The sequence below is a fragment of the Callorhinus ursinus genome, unplaced genomic scaffold (genome assembly GCF_003265705.2).
Source record: "Callorhinus ursinus isolate GAN/ISIS: 27379988/994484 unplaced genomic scaffold, GSC_fseal_2.0 scaffold21, whole genome shotgun sequence".
Lineage (NCBI taxonomy): Eukaryota > Metazoa > Chordata > Mammalia > Carnivora > Otariidae > Callorhinus > Callorhinus ursinus.
Window position 1 is genome coordinate 2,429,626 of NW_027397083.1, and position 19,431 is coordinate 2,449,056.

General features: G+C 36.3%; 1 protein-coding gene and 1 pseudogene across 1 annotated transcript; both read right to left on the reverse strand.

Moving 5' to 3' along the window:
- Positions 1-7,809: 7,809 nt before the first annotated feature.
- On the reverse strand, positions 7,810-8,757 carry LOC112829551 (olfactory receptor 8J2-like). The gene has a single exon (XM_025879217.2). The coding sequence runs from the start codon at positions 8,755-8,757 to the stop codon at positions 7,810-7,812; it is 948 nt and encodes a 315-aa protein (XP_025735002.2).
- Positions 8,758-15,712: 6,955 nt separating this feature from the next.
- LOC112829665 (olfactory receptor 5T2-like) lies at positions 15,713-16,631 on the reverse strand (annotated as a pseudogene).
- Between the last annotated feature and the right edge of the window lie 2,800 nt (positions 16,632-19,431).

Genomic DNA, 19,431 nt, shown 5'->3' on the forward strand with positions numbered 1-19,431 from the left:
ATCAAAATCCTTGATGAGAACACAGGCAGCCACCTCTTCAACCTCGGCCACAGCAACTTCTTGCTAGACACCTCTCCAAAGGCAAGGGAAACAACGGCAAAAATGAACTATTGGAATTTCATCAAGATAAAAAGCTTTTGCACAGCAAAGGAAACAGTCAACAAAACTAAAAGACACTGATAGAATGGGAGAAGATATTTGCAAATGACATATCAGATAAAGGAGTAGTATCCAAAATCTATAAAGAACTTCTCAAACTCAACACCCAAAGAACAAGTAATCTGATCAAGAAATGAGCAGATGACATGAATAGACATTTTTCCAAAGAAGACATCCAAACGGCCAACAGACACATGAAAAAGTGCTCAACATCACTCAGCATCAGGGAAATCCAAATCAAAACCTCAATGAGATACCACCTCACACCAGTCAAAATGTCTAAAACTAACAATTCAGGAAACGACAGATATTGGTGAGGATGCAGAGAAAGGGGAAACCTCCTACACTGTTGATGGGAATGCAAACTGGTACAGCCACTCTGGAAAACAGTTGGAGATTCCTCAAAAAGTTGAAAATAGAGCTACCCTATGATCCAGCAATTGCACTATTGGGTATTTACCCCAAAGATACAAATGTAGTGATCTGAAGGGGCATATACACCCCAATGTTTATAACAGCAATATCCACAATAGCCAAACTATGGAAAGAGCCCCAATGTCCAACAACAAATGAATGGATAAAGAAGACACGCATGTGCGCGCGCACACACACACACACACACACACACAGAAACACAATGGAATATTAGGCAGGTATCAAAATCTTGCCTTTTGCAATGATGTAGATGGAACTAGAATTTAAGAAACAATGCAGAGGATCATATGGGAATAGAGGAAAAAATAAAACAAGATGAAACCAGAAAGAGAGACAAACCATAAGAGACTCTTAATCTTAGGAAACAAACTGAGGGTTGCAGGAGGGGAGGTGGGTGGAGGGTTGGGGTAACTGGGTGATCTACATTGGGGAGGATATGTGTTTTAATGAGCACTGGGTATTATATAAGACTGATGAATCACAGACTGGTACTCCTGAAACAAATAATATACAACATGTTAATTAATTGAATTTAAATTACAAAAATATATTAACAATATACTGTGCATTACAAAAAAAATGTACGTGGACAGGACAAATGATTATTTGATCCAGATAAAGCAAGCTGGACATGGCATGGAGAGAAATGGCATACATTTACTATATTTTACTTTGAATACTCTTCTTACACCCTTATTTCATCTTCCATCAAGTAAACATGAAATGCTTTGTGTTAATCCATTTTATTTAAGCATTGTGTTTCATCTACCTCTACTTTTCCAACTCCTTTCTCCTTATCTTCCTAATTCCCATTCCTACCCAGTTTCCTTTCCCTACACAGGCACCTGCTCCACAAAAATTGATATATGTTCTTAAAAAGAAATGCAGCTTTATAAATTAAATGAAATGTATGTTTTAAAGTGCACACAATGCTCTTATATAACTTATTTTTGATACGTCAAGGTTCTCACTCAACTATAAGCTTCTGAATTTTATTCATTTTCTACTTACTCACCAATATTTTGCTGGCCTCTGTTTAATGCAATTGGTATAATCTGTCTCCACCCCCATTTACTATAGATTTGCTGCCATAGTAACAGGAATTTTGTTCCCAACTTTTGACTTCTACATGCCTCACCACAATTAACTACTTTGTGTGTGTGGTCCCTACTGACCCATGAATGTACATGTCAGCGATGTATCTCCTGCCTCTTTGACTTGGGAAAGTAAGTGCATTTAATTTATTTAAATAAGTTGGTCCTACTTAAAGATTTCTTTCATTAATGTGTATCCCACCATCAGTATCCAAGTATTTTCATGCTCTGGATATCCAACTTATGAATATGTACTACTTGTACAAATGGTAAATGTTACACCAAATAACTAAATCCTATTTAACTTTGTAGAGCTAAAATTGTTTTACCTGATGTAATACATTATTTTTTAAAGGAATTCAAATGTTGCTCAGGATTGGAAATAGAAAAATGCACTAGGTATAGTTCATGTCAATAAAGAAGTTCAGAGATTATAACAGAGACAGATATACATTAATTTTTTTATTATTATGTTATGTTAATCACCATACATTACATCATTAGTTTTTGATATAGTGTTCCATGATTCATTGTTTGCACATAACACCCAGTGCTCCATGCAGACGTGCCCTCTTTAATACCCATCACCAGGCCAACCCATCCCCCCACCCCCTCCCCTCTAGAACCCTCAGTTTGTTTTTCAGAGTCCATAGTCTCTCATGGTTCGTCTCCCCCTCCGATTTCCCCCCCCTTCATTCTTCCTCTCTTGCTATCTTCTTCTTCTTCTTCTTTTTTAACATATAATGTATTATTTGTTTCAGAGGTACAGGTCTGTGATTCAACAGTCTTACAATTCACAGTGCTCACCATAGCACATACCCTCCCCAATGTCTATCACCCAGGCACCCCATCCCTCCAACCCCCCATCACTGCAGCAACCCTCAGTTTGTTTCCTGAGACTAAGAATTCCTCATATCAATGAGGTCATATGATACATGTCTTTCTCTGATTGACTTATTTCACTCAGCATAGTACCCTCCAGTTCCAACCACGTCATTTCAAATGGCAAGATTTCATTCCTTTTGATGGCTGCATAATATTCCATTGTAAATATATACCACATCTTCTTTATCCATTCATCTGTAGATGGACATCTTGGCTCTTTCCACAGTTTGGCTATTGGGGCATTGCTGTTATAAACATTGGGGTGCCTGTACCCATTCAGATCACTACATTGGTATCTTTGGGGTAAATACCCACTAGTGCAATTGCTGGGTCGTATGGTAGCTCTATTTTCAACTTTTTGAGGAACCTCCATACTGTTTTCCAGAGTGGCTGCACCAGCTTGCATTCCCACCACAGTGTAGGAGGGTTCCCCTTTCTCCACATCCCTGCCAACATCTGTTGTTTCCTGACTTGTTAATTTTAGCCATTCCAACTGGTGTGAAGTGGTATCTCATTAATTTTGAGATGCAATTGGTATAATCTGTTTCCAACCCCATTTACTATATTTACAAAACCTCACCTCATTGAGGTTTTGATTTGTATTTCCCTGATGCTGAGTGATGCTGAGCACTTTTTCATGTGTCTGTTGGCCATTTGGATGTCTTCTTTAGAAAAATGTCTGTTTATGTCTTCTGCCCATTTCTTGATTGGATTGTTTGTTCTTTGGGTGTTGAGTTTAATAATGTAATGTTAATTTGAACAGAGACTATTTGAATGTCTATCAGTGATAATGCTGATAAAGTAGTTGTTAAAGTGATAAAACACTGGCACACACCTTGTAGCAGAGTGGGGGAGGGTGATCTCTAAATCCTGCTTTTCTTCCTGGGCACATGGCCAACTGACTTCTCATCTTCCTGGCAGGTGTGGAGAAGTAGCTGAGCTGTAGTCTGACTCCTCTGTGGAGGCACAGCCCCTCCCTGTGTGCAGCCATTCTCCATCCCTGCTGTGTGCTGGTCCTGAGTGCTTCCCACACTGCCTTTCTGTTTCACTTTGTAGTTCTGATGGTTGAAGCATGAAATGTAGATAGAATGCTGAAATACTGTGAAAGAGGAAACAAAGAGAAAAGTGATTACAACAGAGATCAAGAAACTGCTTGTTTGCCCCCAATTTTAATTATTCTGTAATCAATAAGCAATGTTTTAGGCATCCATATCTTAACATGAACGGATCTTACATATTTCATAAAGGTTTTAAATTAATATAATCTCAGCCTGTGTCTTAATCACTTTTTATTATTGTGTATACATTAATAACCTTTATTATTCAGTAAGTTATTAGATCTTTGAAATATGCATTTTAAAGTACTTTTATGAAATCATTAGTAACCTATTCCAACAATTATAACTCAGACCGCTTCTGTGGCTAGATGCTTTTTAATTTTTTTTATTTTATTTTTTTAAAAGATTTATTTATTTATTTATTTGAGAGAGAGAATGAGAGCACGAGAGAGAAGAGGGTCAGAGAGAGAAGCAGACTCCCTGCTGAGCAGGGAGCCTGATGTGGGACTCGATCCCGGGACTCCAGGATCATGACCTGAGCTGAAGGCAGTCGCTTAACCAACTGAGCCACCCAGGCGCCCGGCTAGATGCTTTTTTAAATTGAAGTATAATATATTGATTCTATAATTCTGTACATTACTCAGTGCTCACTATGACAAGTGCAGTCACAATCTGTCACCATACAATGCTATTATAATATTATTGACTATATTCTCAGTAGAGTACTTTCCATATCTGTGACTTATTTATTTTATAACTGGAAGTTTGTATCTCTTAATCCCCTTTATCTATTTTGCTCATTTCCTTACCTGCTTTCTTTCTAGAAACCACTATTTTGTTTTCTGTATTTAAGTATGTGTTTGTTTCTTCTTTTTTTTATAGTCCACAGCTAAGTGAAATCACATAGTATTTGCCTTTCTTTCTCACATTTATTACACTTAGCATAATCCCTCTAGGTTTTTCTATGTTGTCACAAATTGAAAGATCTCATTTGTTTTTATGGCTGAGTAATATTCCTTTGTATATGCTTTTTAAGAAATAGATACTTTCATATTTACATTTTAGTTAACCCAATATCTTGTACATTTTGTGAGCTGAGCTAAGGGTTTGTTGTCAAAACTATTTTTGTCAACAAATTTCTCCAACCCAAATAATGATTGTTCATAAAAATAGCTTTATAAATATTGAAGGAGTCAAAACCAATCCTGAAGGGAATCTTGGAACAGTGACATGGGACATAACTGGCCAAAACATCAAACCTCATAAATAGTAGCTCTGTTTAATAGAAGGAAAGGAAAATTCTGTAGACTTACTGAAACACAGAGAGAAAAGAAAGGTGGTACAAAGAAAAGGAGTAAGACAAGGAGCCAGTACAAGGTTTAAATCTGGGGCTATAAGAAGAGCAGTGGGGAATTATTTTGTGGTGCTGTAGTTAAGTTTCTCTTCGAAAAAGGAGATCTAATGCGGCCATATAAACTTCTGTCTTGTCTCCTGTCACCCCTATCTGCACTGATTTCTACTTTTTTGAATGGTTTCCTTGAAAAGATTTTTTCCTTTCCATGGAGGTGGCTTGTGGAAAGAGCCATTTGGAAAGCAGAGATGATAGATGTGACCCATGGCATCTAGACAACTGGTGAAGGCTTATGGACTCACAGGGAGATGGCATTCACAGCTCAAACCAACCTTATCTAGACCCTAAAGGACAAGAAAATCTCCATTAAAAGCCTTACAATTCCTCAACTTAACTTTTGAATTGAAGCAAAATATTCAGAAACATGCCAATTTCTGTTTCATTTTATTATTATTGATATATAGGAAATATTTAATACTAGACATATGTCTTGGATCATAAGTAAAATATCGGGAAATACGATCATGGTGCTTCAAAACAAAATGAGCTACTATGAAAATAGTCCTTCAGTAAGTTTTTGGGTTTAAATTCATGAAATGGCATTTACTATGCTGAATTTGGGAAAGTTTGATGACTTTTCTTATTTCCATGAAAATAAGATTCAGTGTGTGCCACACAAGACATGCATTTGCAGTGCTTTCTGCCTAGAGCATCCCTGTATATGGAGTCAGGTAAAAGCTTTCTCCCTAGAACATCCTTGTATATGGAGTCAGGTGGAAGCTACAGCTTCTGTGGCAGCTGCAGAAGGAGGGACCCTGTGATGCTGTTTGAAGTGTGTCCTAACTTTCACAGGTGTTGACAGACCTTGCTTTATGGCTGTGTCTTGCATTCTCTCTGTCTCTCACCACTAGGGGAATTTTGTTGTCACTATATGGACACAAATGCTATGGAACCTCCAGAGCAGCTGGACGTACAGGTGACTTAACATCTGGCAAGGTAAGCTTCGATCATTTGGAGATCAAAGCTGCCATATAAATTATCTTCCCTATATTACTCCATGGACAACCGGTACTGGTATGATGTGCCTGCCTGGCTGGTTGATTGTGATGATTCATTTCTGATAAATGTGTACAAGTGATATGTAAGCACATCTGTATGTGTGCATATACTTTGTTAACTTTGAACCAAATGATTTTAGCTTATCCTTCAATCAAAGAGGGCTTTGTGTAGTTTGTTTAGGACAAATTTTGTAGCTAATACATGCAGAAAGGGTAAATAGTATGTAAACTTCTGAGAGACTATCCCACTGAGCACTAATGAGTGAGAGAGGTTGCAAGATTTTAGATTGCCTGGCTACAGAAAATATGTCAGTATAAATGTAGATGTTTTAGGCAGAATAATGTGCCCCCACCTACCCACCAAAGATGCCCATGTCCAAATCCCCAGAACTGTGAACAAGCTGCCTTTCATGGAAAAAGAGACCAGAAGTATCCATCATATAATGTAACTTTCTATTTTCAGCTTTGCTGTTTATTTATGACTAAAATTAGGAATTGACTAATGGACCTGAGTGTCAGGGTTCCTATATTTGCCTTATTTCAGAATCCTTGAAAATTTCACATCTGGTTTATTTCCAGACATTGCCTGACTTTCATGATGCCCTGACCAGTCTCCCTTACTCTATTGCAAATTAGGAGCATTTTACATGTGTAGAAGAAGCTATGGCACATAATAACTGTTAACTTGTTTTTTTTATCTGAGTGTCCTTGAGAGTTGGTGTCACTTTGAAGACAATGGTTTATTTTTGTTCTAATAACACTTTCCTCCAAAACACACTTAATAAAAATGCTAAAAGAAGTGGAGTTTGCTGTTATGAATCCATAACACAGGTAATGAACTCTATACCAGTGTTTGCTATGAGAATATGACATGGAGAATATTAATTTTATATCATATCAAGATAAATATCAACATTTTGTTTTGTGTACACACAACACATGAGAGCATTGAAAAAGTAGAATCCCCTTTTGTATATTTTCTTTTTCAGTTTTGCTAAATGTTCTATTTCAATGTATATCTTAGCTTTTTTTTTAAGATTCCATTTATTCATTTGAGAGAGAAAGACAGAGACAGAGAGAGCACAAAGCAAGGGAGAAGCAGAGGCAGAGGGAGAGGGAGGAGCAGACTCCCGGCTGAGCTGAGAGCCGGACATGGGGCTCAATCCCAGGACCTGGAGATCATGACCTGAGCTGAAGACAGACGCCCAACCATCCGAGCCATCCAGGTGCCCCTACGCATTTTTTTGTTTAGTTTTTATTTTCATCTGAAGGTTTCTTTTTCTTTTACTCAAATTTATATTAAGTGCAAGATAAAAAGGGATTGAAAAAGTTAAGAAATTGATACACAAAATACAGCAAAAAGGAAAAATAAAACTTTTAATAGTTGAAAAGACCAGATATATGGCAAGGAAGATGACCTGACTCTTGAGCACCTTCCAAGAAATCGTTCTCACATAACTTCTTCAGCTCTCAGACTTTCTCTTCCTTGGCTAGAAATTACAAAAACCCAGTAGCCAGCTGTGTTGCACTTTAAAATGTATTTATTTTGAAATTATTTTTTACTACTTAAATAAGTGTACTTTCTTTGGTCAACTAATACATCTTTGTGCTAGGGAAAGTTGGATATTTGAGGTTGGAATAGAAAAGATTAAGATTTTCCCATTGACATCCTTGGAATTTTTCACTATTTATTGCCTCTGCACTTAGCAGGGATTAGCTTTGCAGGAGTAAATACAAATCCTTAAGTGAAGACAATTGTAGTTTTAAATTTACATTAATTTGAAAGCCTGCCAAGTATTCTTTAGGAATCTCTTCAATGCATCCTTCACATCCTTGTTCCTCAGGCTGTAAATGAGGGGATTCAGCATTGGTATCACCAGGGTGTAGAAGACAGAGGCCATTTTATCAGTATCTAATGAATGGTTGGTCCTTGGTTGCAAATACATGGAAAGAAGGGTCCCATAGAACACAGTGACAGCCATCATGTGAGAGGCACAGGTGGAAAAGGCTTTTCGTCGGCCCTCTGAGGAACGTATCCTCAAAATGGCAAGGACAATGTTGAAGTAGGATGTTAGAACAATAATCATAGAGAAAAACAAATTGGTCCCTGAAAAGGTAAACACTGCTGTTTCTGGAATGTAGGTATCAGAACAGGACAATGCCAACAAAGGGACATTATCACAGTAAAAATGGTCTATTACATTGGAAGAGCAGTATGACATCGAGAACACATAGGAGGAGACGGTCAGTGCTGTGGTCAGACTGTAGAGGTATGTGAGGGACACCAGCCGTATGCAGATCCGTGGAGAGACCACCACCATATACAGCAGGGGGTTACAAATCGCCACATAGTGGTCGTAGGCCATTGTGGCCAGCATGAAAATCTCACCAACAATGAAAGCCAGGAACCCACCCAGTTGGGCTGCACAGCCATAATAGGATATGGTTTTCTTTGAAACCAAGAAGTTTACCAGCATATTCGGGGCAGTGACAGTAGAATCGCCAATATTGATGATAGCCAAATGCTTGAGGAAGAAGTACATGGGTGTTTGAAGCTGAGAGTCAACACTGGTGGGGGTGATGATGCCCAGGTTCCCTGCCATGGTCAGCCCATAGATGATCAGGAAAACAAAGAAAAGTGGAATCTGGAGCTCTGGGTGATCTGAGACTCCCATGAGAATGAACTCATTCACCTGGGTGAGATTTTCTGAGGGCATTTATTTTGTTGTTCTCATTTTTAATGGGGAAATTGAGAGGAGAGTAGTAGATGGTGAAGTCGATTTTTCTGGTAGATGCTAGATTTTAGACTGTTTTGTTTAAATCAGATTATCTTTGTTCACAATAAAAAATGTCAGACCTCGGGCGCCTGGGTGGCTCAGTTGGTTAAGCAACTGCCTTCGGCTCAGGTCATGACCCTGGAGTCCCAGGACCGAGTCCCACATCAGGCTTCCTGCTCAGCAGGGAGTCTGCTTCTCCCTCTGACCCTCTTCCCTCTCGTGCTCTCTGTCTCTCATTCTCTCTCTCTCTCAAATAAATAAATAAAATCTTTAAAAAAAAAAAGTCAGACCTCATTTGTATTTCTCCACATCTTTTAACAAAATTCAGAAATACAAATTTTCTAAAGACCAGTTTCAGGTTAATTGAACAGTTTTACCAAGTTATTAATTTTTCAACTATGTTTTAAATATAATTTATATTAGTTGAATATATATTAATCTACTATAGTATATGCATTAATATTTATATGCATATTTAAACACATTAATTATAATATTGCATGATATATATTTACATATACACATACATGCCTCTGTGTATGCTTCCAATGATAAATGATAGATACATATAAGAAGTTGATGAACCAGAGTGACTTCCAGGGACTTGCAGTTATTTTTAGCTTAGCTGCCACTGGCTGTCTGTTCAATCCACACCTTGGTACCATCCTTGGGAATTTTATATTTCTGCATGAAATACTTTGACAATGCTGGGTTTTCCTTATCAGTTTCTACCACACCATGCTGTTTCTGCTGCCCACCGACAGACTCTACCTCCCTGTCTTTCTTCTTAGGGTTATTCAGAAACCTAACTTTTTTTAAATAGTCACATTTCTTCTGCCAAATAAACTAGTTCTTTTTATCACTCTGACCTCTACCTGCTCAGATGCTTCTCTATTATTGTGTTCTGGCACATCTTTTTGTCCATCTTACAGCTCTTTCCTTTAAATTGTTTAAAGCCTGTTTTGATGTTTTGAAAAATATTACTTGTAGTTTTGAATTGCTCAACTTTGATCATTTGTTTTTCTTATACAGAGAAATATGTAGAGAAGACTGCTAACATTATTTGCTATGTGGTGTATGCTGGGCCCAGAACAATACTAGCCTTTTCAAAATAATGATCTCACTATCCTGCAGGTGTGTCTTAGAAGATGGACATAATTATTTATATGTCTGATTGGACAGTTGAGGCTCAATGAGATTAAGTTATGCAAAGAGTCTGTGTATAATATTGATTAATGCTATGGTTTTTTGACTTTGCTTTATGTGTTTTGTTTGCTTATTTGTTTGGTCACTTGGTTGGTTGGATGTTAAGCCACCAATTACTAGCTGTGTGATTTTTGTCAAGCATTTATATTCTTGTGTTGTGTGAACGTAATGAAATAATACAAAAACATGCATTAGTACAGAGCCTGTTAACAAAGAATGCAGAATAACTGGTAATGGCTGTTCTTATTATTAGCATGTTTTTAATAATTTTTTAATGTGGTTTCCTGTTTGTGTCCCAGTAACTCATTTTATCTCACTGAGAAGTTTTGTAGTTGAAATGAGAAATAGCAAGTGCATTATGATTTTGCATATTTAAGCAACTGGGACACGTGATATCTGGTTATGTATTTAAAAAACAATGTAGGTTGTATTCTCCCACAACCTGATTTTTTCTTAAATCTGTGGTGTTTGTTGAATCAAAAAAAATTTATTCCATATATCAAATATGTCTGATGAGGTTATATGATTGTGTTGCACTTAGATATCCCATATCTCTCTTCTCCTACCACCACATCTGAAAAGAAATGTATGGGTAAGTTCATGGTGGAAAATAGAGTGGTGACATTGACTTTAGACAATACATTTCCTGCTTGTTTCCTGCACATAAAGCAGCTCAGTGCATATCACTCTGAGATTTAATATACTCAATAAACATCCTTAATTTAACAAGAGTACCAACAACAGTAATTGTGGACTGTGAACTATGAATTCATGCAATTAGCTTTTAAAAAACATATTTGCATATGTCATTACCTGTTACTAATTCCTTCTTCTAATGAAATACTACTAATAGCCAAGCCTAGGTGTTTTTTTATCTTGGTTTAAGTATGTCACTGAAATAAAGTATTTTTTCTCTTGTTCAGAAGGTTTCTGATTTGTTTCTGATAAAGCTGTGTTAGTTTTCTCCACATATTTTTTCAAGTTTCTTTTTGAAAAGAAATATTTTATGTCTACCAAAATAACATGTCAGAAAAGATCTTTAAAGATATACAAAACGTGGAGGCGCCTGGGTGGTACAGTCGGGTTAAGCATCCTACTCTTGGTTTCAACTCAGGTGGTGATCTCATGTTTCTGAGACTGAGCTCTCTGTAGGGCTCTGCACTCAGCGTGGAGTCTGCTTGATATTCTCTCTCGCTCTCCCTCTGCTCTTCCCACTCACACTTTCTCGCTCTCTAAAATAAAAAAAATAAAAATATTTACCTAATATTAATCATTTATATTACAATTGAGCTGAGGCATAATAGTGAAAATATTTATAAATACCTTCTGAAATGATTTTAAGAGATATTCTATTGGTCTCTAACCATGCAATGTGTCTTAAACTTATTTAAACCTGAGTTGTCTTAGGGACAAACTGTAACTTGATATGAGTGGTCAGCGTCCACCAGCATTTGAAAGCCTGCCAGATGACATCAGGGAATCTTTCCACATTAAGGTTTGTCACCCTGGGCAATGTGAACACCCAGAAGGGGAGAAACTTCTTTTTTCTTAATATTTAGCAATTTAGTAGGTCTTTCTGGGAGAAGAAATCAGATATTTCAAATCACTTAAGAAGCTTCCTGTCTGGTACAGAGGGCCTTCTAAAACATCAGTTCTGCCAGCTCTAACACAGAAACATTCCTCTTTATCCTAAGGTGAAATAGAATCTTCATTATTCTATAGAAATGCTCACGCTGTCTTATTTATCAGGGATCCTGGGCCCATGGTTTGAGTCATTTCATTGTCCCTTCCACTTAGCCATCAGAGAACAGAGATTAAGTCCTCAGAAGAGAACAGAAAAGATACTCAGTCCTGAGTGTGATTTGAATCAATAAAGCTCCCAAGATACTTGGTCTTCACATCCAGGATGACTACTAGGTGAATTGTTGGGGTGAACCTACCTGAACCAGAAATCTGCTGAGACCCACTAGGAAGGTTCTGCAGGAGACCAGCTGAAGAGATTTACATGTGTCTGAAGTCCCTGAAGACCTGCACACTGGACTAAGCTTGTTTATGGGTTCAGTCCCTACACATGAAAACAGGAATTCCCAGGTAAAGTTCTGATTCCCCAGGGAAAGAAAGACCAATTATGCAAGTCCCCACACAATTACACCCACAGAGTGAAAATACAGGGATAGCCTAGGGATGCACTTAGATGATCCTACTGAGTAACAATCTCCTGCAATGATTCCACCCTTTGTGTGTTTGTTTTGAATTGTCCCTGTGATGGTTGAGAAGTGTGGCTGCTGGCCCTCGGGTGGAGAAAATCCAACAGTTAGAAAGCCCAGGATTCTGGCCCCAATGTTCCATTTTACTGTGAATATTGGGAATAGAAGTGAAGGCAAAGACTCCATTCTGATCAAGAACAAGCCCTGGTGTACTTGCTATAAAAATCACATAATATACACCAAAAATGTAAAATTTGCATCATTGTGAGAAGACTATCAATTGTTTTATTGAAATTTGAAGGTACCCACCAGGACCCATCTGGTCCTATTACTGGTTTTTAATTAAAATTATTTGATGGGAAATGCATTTTTATATGATCTTTTGATCTTTCCTCACTCATGTATAAGTATTATAACTAAATATTGTAATAAGTATTATAACTAAATATTGATAACATTTTATTTTACTTTTTGTGTGGGATTTTCTAGTCTGTAAGCTTTATAAGTGAAAAAGGTATGTCTAAATAGTTTGTTTTTGTATTAATAGCTTCTAAAATAACACCCAGGGAAGTGTAGGTGTTCAAAAGATATTTGCTGACTTACTGACTGTTGGAATGAATGAGTGAATATAATATCCATCTTAAAATTCTGAAATAAACTATGAGGTCTTCAGCTCTGCCATCTATCTTTAATGTGATTTTAACTTTGATAAAGAAGCAGTGACAACTTGCTTATCGTTCTTTGGAATCTTCACTACTTTAGGGCAGGGCACACTGTTCCTTCTTCATCCTGGTGTTCCTAATATCTAACATGGGTGGGGTACATTTTAGGCTCTACAATTTTTGAAAGTACAGACAAATTGTGGATCATAAAGAGGAAATACCAAAGATTTTTATACACCTTATGTTACTCATGGCAATGAATTGAAATCCTTGAGGTTCTTTCTAGAGTCCAAGTATTCACATGAAGCTTGTGTTGTTGCTTCCTCTGTAAATTGTCAGTTGTCTATCACGTGGCCAAAGATAGTCTGTACCCTGCTCAGTTAACAGTACTTTCATTCTTTCATCAGCTCTGTGAAATTCCTCTTCTATTTGGTATTCCTATAACATTGTAATTTAAAAAAATAGTTTTACTCTTTCCATTTTTATTGATACTTTCATTTACAGTTTAGTCTCTCTTTTGAAGCTTATTATTTTGCACAAGATATATTTTCCATTTCCTAAGTTCTGACTATGCTATATTAAAAACATATTTTGGTCAAGTGAATAAAGTTCTAAGACGGAATAGGACCGTTGCTGTCCTATTCACCTTTCAAAATATTTGTAGGAAAGGCACATACACACATTCCTATCGACAGAATATAAGTGTTTCCTTTATCTGCTCACAGTCACTTGATAGTGCCAGACTTTTCGATGTCGGCCAGTGGTATGAGTGTGTAAAAGTGTTTTATGTCATTTTACATTCACATTTTCCTAATCATTATTAAAGTAACATACATGCATTGACTTAAAGAATTTTTTTCTCTTATGAATTATCTGTGTATATTCTTTGTTCATAATTCTCTGTAATTTTAGTCTATTATTTATTAATTCAACCAGATGTGTAATTACATTTATTTTCTCGACTTTACGGTTATTTCTTTTACTATATTTGTGATTATTTTTTTCATTTAGACCTTTACAATTTTAAAGCATAAAATCTCTTTTTATGATTATGAGTTGTGTTTAAGGATCTCCTTAATGCTGAATCATAAACACACACACACACACACACACACACACACACACACAGGGTCACTTCATTTGTGTGGTTTAGATATGGAAGGATAATGAATATCAGTGACCATAGTTTAGTTTTGTTATTTGAAGAAAGGAACTATGTGAAGAGCCGTGGGGAGAGCCTTGTAAACAGGAGAAAATAAATGCAGAGATATTGTGGTGGGAATATGTGATGGTAAGAGATGCTCTGCGTAAGAACTGGTGAGCAGTTATTTAAACCTAATAATCCCACTTTAGAGAAATATCTTTAGGCTGGACTCTAATTCCAAGGAGACTGTCTCGTTGGAATTAAAGAATACAGACACTCCTTGAAGAAAATAGTTTTCACAAAATAATAACTAAAAATATATATAAAAATGAGGGATGCCTGGGTAGCTCAGTTGATTAAGCGACTGCCTTCGGCTCAGGTCACGATCCTGGAGTCCTGGAATCGAGTCCCGCATCGGTCTCCCTGCTCAGCGGGGAGTCTGCTTCTCCCTCTGACCCTCCCCCCTCTCATGTACTCTCTCTCTCTCTCTCTCTCTCTCTCTCATTCTCGTTCTCTCAAATAAATAAATAAATAAATCTTTAAAAAAATAAAAATATATAAAAATGAAAGAAGGGAGAATATCACAACCTAAAATTGTCCTTCAAGGAGACATTTTGCAATACAATGACGTCTGCTGGAAGGAAGGCAAAACATGCAATAGAAGGAGCTCTTTTCTGTACCTTGGTTCTTGGTCCTGGCCACAGAAGAGTGGTGGCATCTGCAAGGACTTCAGGTGGTGAAGGTAAAAGAAAAACAGAGCTTAAAGCTGAGCTGGGGCCAGGCTTTCAAGGATCCCACGGGGATAATCTGGGTTTAGTTATGGGAAGAGCCAAATGTGCCAGCAAATTACACCTCACTTTCTGAATTGTGCTTCTTATTGTCATTCTTTTATGTAAGTATGATCTTGATACATTCTAATGCTTAGACATTGATTTCTGTGAGAAACTGAAGCCGTTTTTATGCCCATGTTCTGGACAAAATAAGAAAAAAGGGAGAAATGCACCATCACAAGCAGCATGTTAGTAACTCCAGGGATTTGAACATATTATCTGTGGTCCTTGAACCACAGTCTGGGGTTAGATTGCTGCCAATGTGTGGATCTAAAGATGGAGCAGAGTGCTTTGAACTAGAGTCTGAACCAATGACTCCATGGAAACTGGATTGGGATTATGTGAGATATGACTGTGCTATCAATTAGGTGATAGTTGATCAAGCTAGTCAGATATAATTTTGTTATTTATAATTGCAAATATTGTAGTCTATACATTCAAGTAATACGGAGATGAAAGAAAATAATATACAACATTCTAAAGTAAAGATTGCATACATATATGCCTATGTTTGCATTTGTGTTGTATCCCCTCAGTATAGTTTCTACAAGCACATATGTGTGTTTATATGTGTGTGTATACATATATAAGCAGGAACATACTAAAAAGCAAATGGATGATACACATTTTCTGCATATGAAAGCAGTGTGAGTAGAGGATTGATTATGATCTTTATTTTAAAATATCCAGGGAGAAAAAATAATAAAAATAAAATTATCCAGGGAGAACAAAAATACATTAATAAGCTAAAACATTTTCATCATATCTTTTTGATATTGAAGTGCAGAACATCACTCTCATTTTTTAAATTTAATTTTTACTGTGAAAATATAGTTTATGGGTAAATCAATTTTTCCTAAACACTTTCTGCATTGCCTCTTTTACATCTTTGTTCCTCAAACTATAAATGATGGGATTCAGCATGGGAATCACAATGCTGTAAAATATCTACACTATCATGTAATGGTCCAAAGCGTAGCTGGAACTTGGTCTCACGTACATGAAGAGAACTGTACCATGAAAAGTTGACACTCCAGTTAGGTGAGAGCCACGTGTAGAAAAGCCTTTTCATCTCCCTTCAGCAGAACAAATGTTCAGAATGGCCAACACAATGAAGCCATAGGAGATCAGGACTATCAGGATAGTGGCTGTCTCAATAGCTCCCACGAAGTAGAAGAGCAGCTGCTGGTTTGTGTGGGTGTCAGAACAAGAAATGGCAAGTAGTGGAGGGACGTCACAAAAGACATGCCTAATTTCATTGGATGTGCAGAAGGATAAGCTGAACGTGGCCACTGTGTGTACAGAGGCATGCAGAATGCCACCAACATAGGAAGCAACGATGAGTGGCACATAGACTCTAGGTGACATGCTAATAGAAGAGGAGAGGGTTGTAGATTGCTACGTAGCGATCATAAGCCATGGCAGCCAAGAGAAAGCTTTCTGTGGTCCCAAAAGTAACAGCGAGAAACATCTGTGCTGCACATCCAAGGAATGAAATGACTTTATTCTTTGATATAAAATCTACTAGCATATTTGGGTTGATTACTGAAGAGTAGCAGGCATCCACCGATGATAACACACTCAGAAAATAGTACATGGGATTGTGGAGCCGGGAATCCCCAATGACCAATACAACCGATCCTAAATTTCCCATCAGAGTAAAGAGGTAGATTGTTAGAAACAGGAAGAATAAGGCGATCTGTAGTTCAGGTTTGTCTGTGAAGCCCTTCAGTACAAATGTAGTAACTTCAGTGATATTTTTCATGTTGACACTTCAGGGAACAAACTTGAAGATATTCATAAAATAATCTATTCACTAGAAAAAGAATAAATAATATTGTGACTCAATATTTTAACTCAAGAGAACATGTGGTATGTCCTTATATGTATTTTTTGGCAATGTAAAATTTCCTAGTTGCAGATCAGCAGACAATGACAAGATATTCAAGTGTTCATGCCGCTTACTGCAAAATCAAGGGGAAAATACAGGTGTTCACTCACTGACTGAATTCCTTTCATTGCTAAAACTAACAGGTCAACTGGTTAATTTGCCACTGCATTTTATTAGCTGTTTTCATATTAATCCACAGTAAAATGCAAAGTGATTGGCTAAAAAATAATTTCCTTCGACATCTATACCCATGAAAAAGTGTATCAATGTACAGACACTGGAATAAAATCTCAGCATTCTAGACCTTTTGGTAGATGTGTAAAATAATCTGCTATAATCTATTCACCTGTAGAATGGGAATGTTAATATTTACTTGACATTATTGGGGCAAATATTGAAAGGCAAAATATGTTAATAAGATTGAATCTTTAAAATTATGTTAAATATAGAATGTGTTAAATTAGGTTGGTTCTACAGAGTAGCAGCCTCCTGAGTGGTAACATTTTGTGAGCTAATCTCTAAAAATTATCTAACTCTGTAAAATCTTGAGTGTATCTGACAAAACTAATATTTATTTCAGGGTAAAGGGACATGATTGAATTAAACAATTATGGAAGGAATTATTCTGAAAATCTATATAATATCTTTTTTAAGTATTATTCTTGTCTAGGCATTATTTATTACCAAGTGAAATAACAATTATATATTTATTATCTGAGAGTTACAAGTAAGCTGTTCATTAAAAAACAGTAATTGAAATGTAACACCAAAAATAAACAATGCTTACACCAAGACATAAAATATTCAAGAGCAAAAAAGTAAGAAAAAATGAAAGAAGGAATAGCAGAAATCTTAACTGGATAATCCCATTGTTAAAATATTAGGGGTCAAATCTATACCAGAATCCAGAGTTTCAATTATTAACCAATTATATTCACAAGTTAGAGGATAAGGGTTTTTAATTTAAATTCAATTAGCCAACATACAGTACATCATTAGTTTCAGATGTAGGGTTCAATAATTCATCAGTTGTGTATAACACCCAGTGCTCATCACATCACATTCCCTCCTTAATGCCCATCACCCAGTTACCCCCTCCCCACCTACCCCCCTTCCAGCAACCTTCAGTTTGTTTCCTATAGTTAAGAGTTTCTCATGGTTTGTTTCCTAAAAGATAAGTTTTATTGATGTCACCCTTTAGTTTCCTTCCTTCCTTCCTTCCTTCCTTCCTTCCTTCCTTCCTTCCTTCCTTCCTTCCTTTTAGTTTTTTTACCATACCCATTCAGATGAAATTTAAATCAGTCTTGAGAACATATGACCTGCTGCAAATAAAAATGTGTACTCTATTTAAATCCATAATGTGGGTTAAGTCCTTATTTCAATACATTGACGTGGATCCCATCAGTAAGAGAGAGCCATTTGGATTAGAAATAGTGATGGAAGCAGAGAAGGCACATCCCAACAACCTTCTAGAAAAGACAAAATCAGGAATGCTCAAAAAAATTGTAACAGCAGAAAGCATTTTCATAGAATTACTGGAAAGATTAAAGGCAAATAAAATAAAAATGCTCATATAAAACTGCAAGAATGCAGATTTTAGATAGAATTTTATGTATTAAAAATAAAAATGTAGATAAAACAAATTAGAACCCACAAGCTATATGCTCTAATTAACTGAATTTTTTTGAGTGGCTCTAAAATTATAAGATCCCTTTAAATGTATAATTTAATTAAAATGTCTTAATAACTTGATTGGGAAAACTTCATATATTTTTTATTCTTATTTTAAGAAGCCATAGGGAACAGTGTGACCTGAGTATTAACTGAACAGAGGTTGAGACAAGTGTTTATTTAGACAAGGGGTAAAAGAGTTTATGTATATGTGGTAAAAGCTACAATCAAAAGAAATGAAATACAAACTTTGAAGAATATCAGCCCAAATGCAATTCTTGACATCAGTTCAATGATACACCTTGTTCAAGACAACACAGGATTTAGAATCTGAAAATATGTGTTCATCATCCAGATTCATGATTTAAAGGCATGTGTGATGTTAGGTTTTCTCTCCAAAGTTTACTCTTTTTCAAAATAGTAACATATTTGAGTGATGAAGCAGTCAAAATGATATAATATATACAGCCAGGCAGACTAATTAAATGTATAAAGCAATAAATACACAAAGCAAATATAAGATGGCCATATAATTGAATATGTTTGTAATCATATGTACTTATTTTTAAAGCATTACCAAATATTGGGTCATGAAATTAATATTTTAAATAATCATTGAAAAATAAACATTTCCAGAACCCTGAGCCAGATATTTCATTCTTCAGCTACATGTGATATATTGTTTTAGTGATTTTTAATACACTCTTAAACATTATTCTCTCAGGATTAAATCCAATGACTCTTATTTTAATTATTTTTTTTTCTTACTATTTAAGCCTCTGGATTATTCTTTAGAGAGTAAAGAAGGTTTGTGAATTGTAGGATCTGCTTATACCAAAAATACACACACACCTCACCATGATTCAGTTTGTTACATTACAGTGGGCTTAAGTTTACTTGGGTAAATAAGACAAAGAAAGACTATTATGTTAAGAACTTTAGCTAGATTTCTCTTGAAACAGGAATTTCTACTAGATGTTCAAATGAGACTCATACTGGATAC

Coding starts and splice junctions, on each gene's coding strand:
- LOC112829551 (XM_025879217.2), bottom strand. CDS start 8,757: ATGCCCTCAGAAAATCTCACCCAGGTGAATGAGTTCATTCTCATGGGA.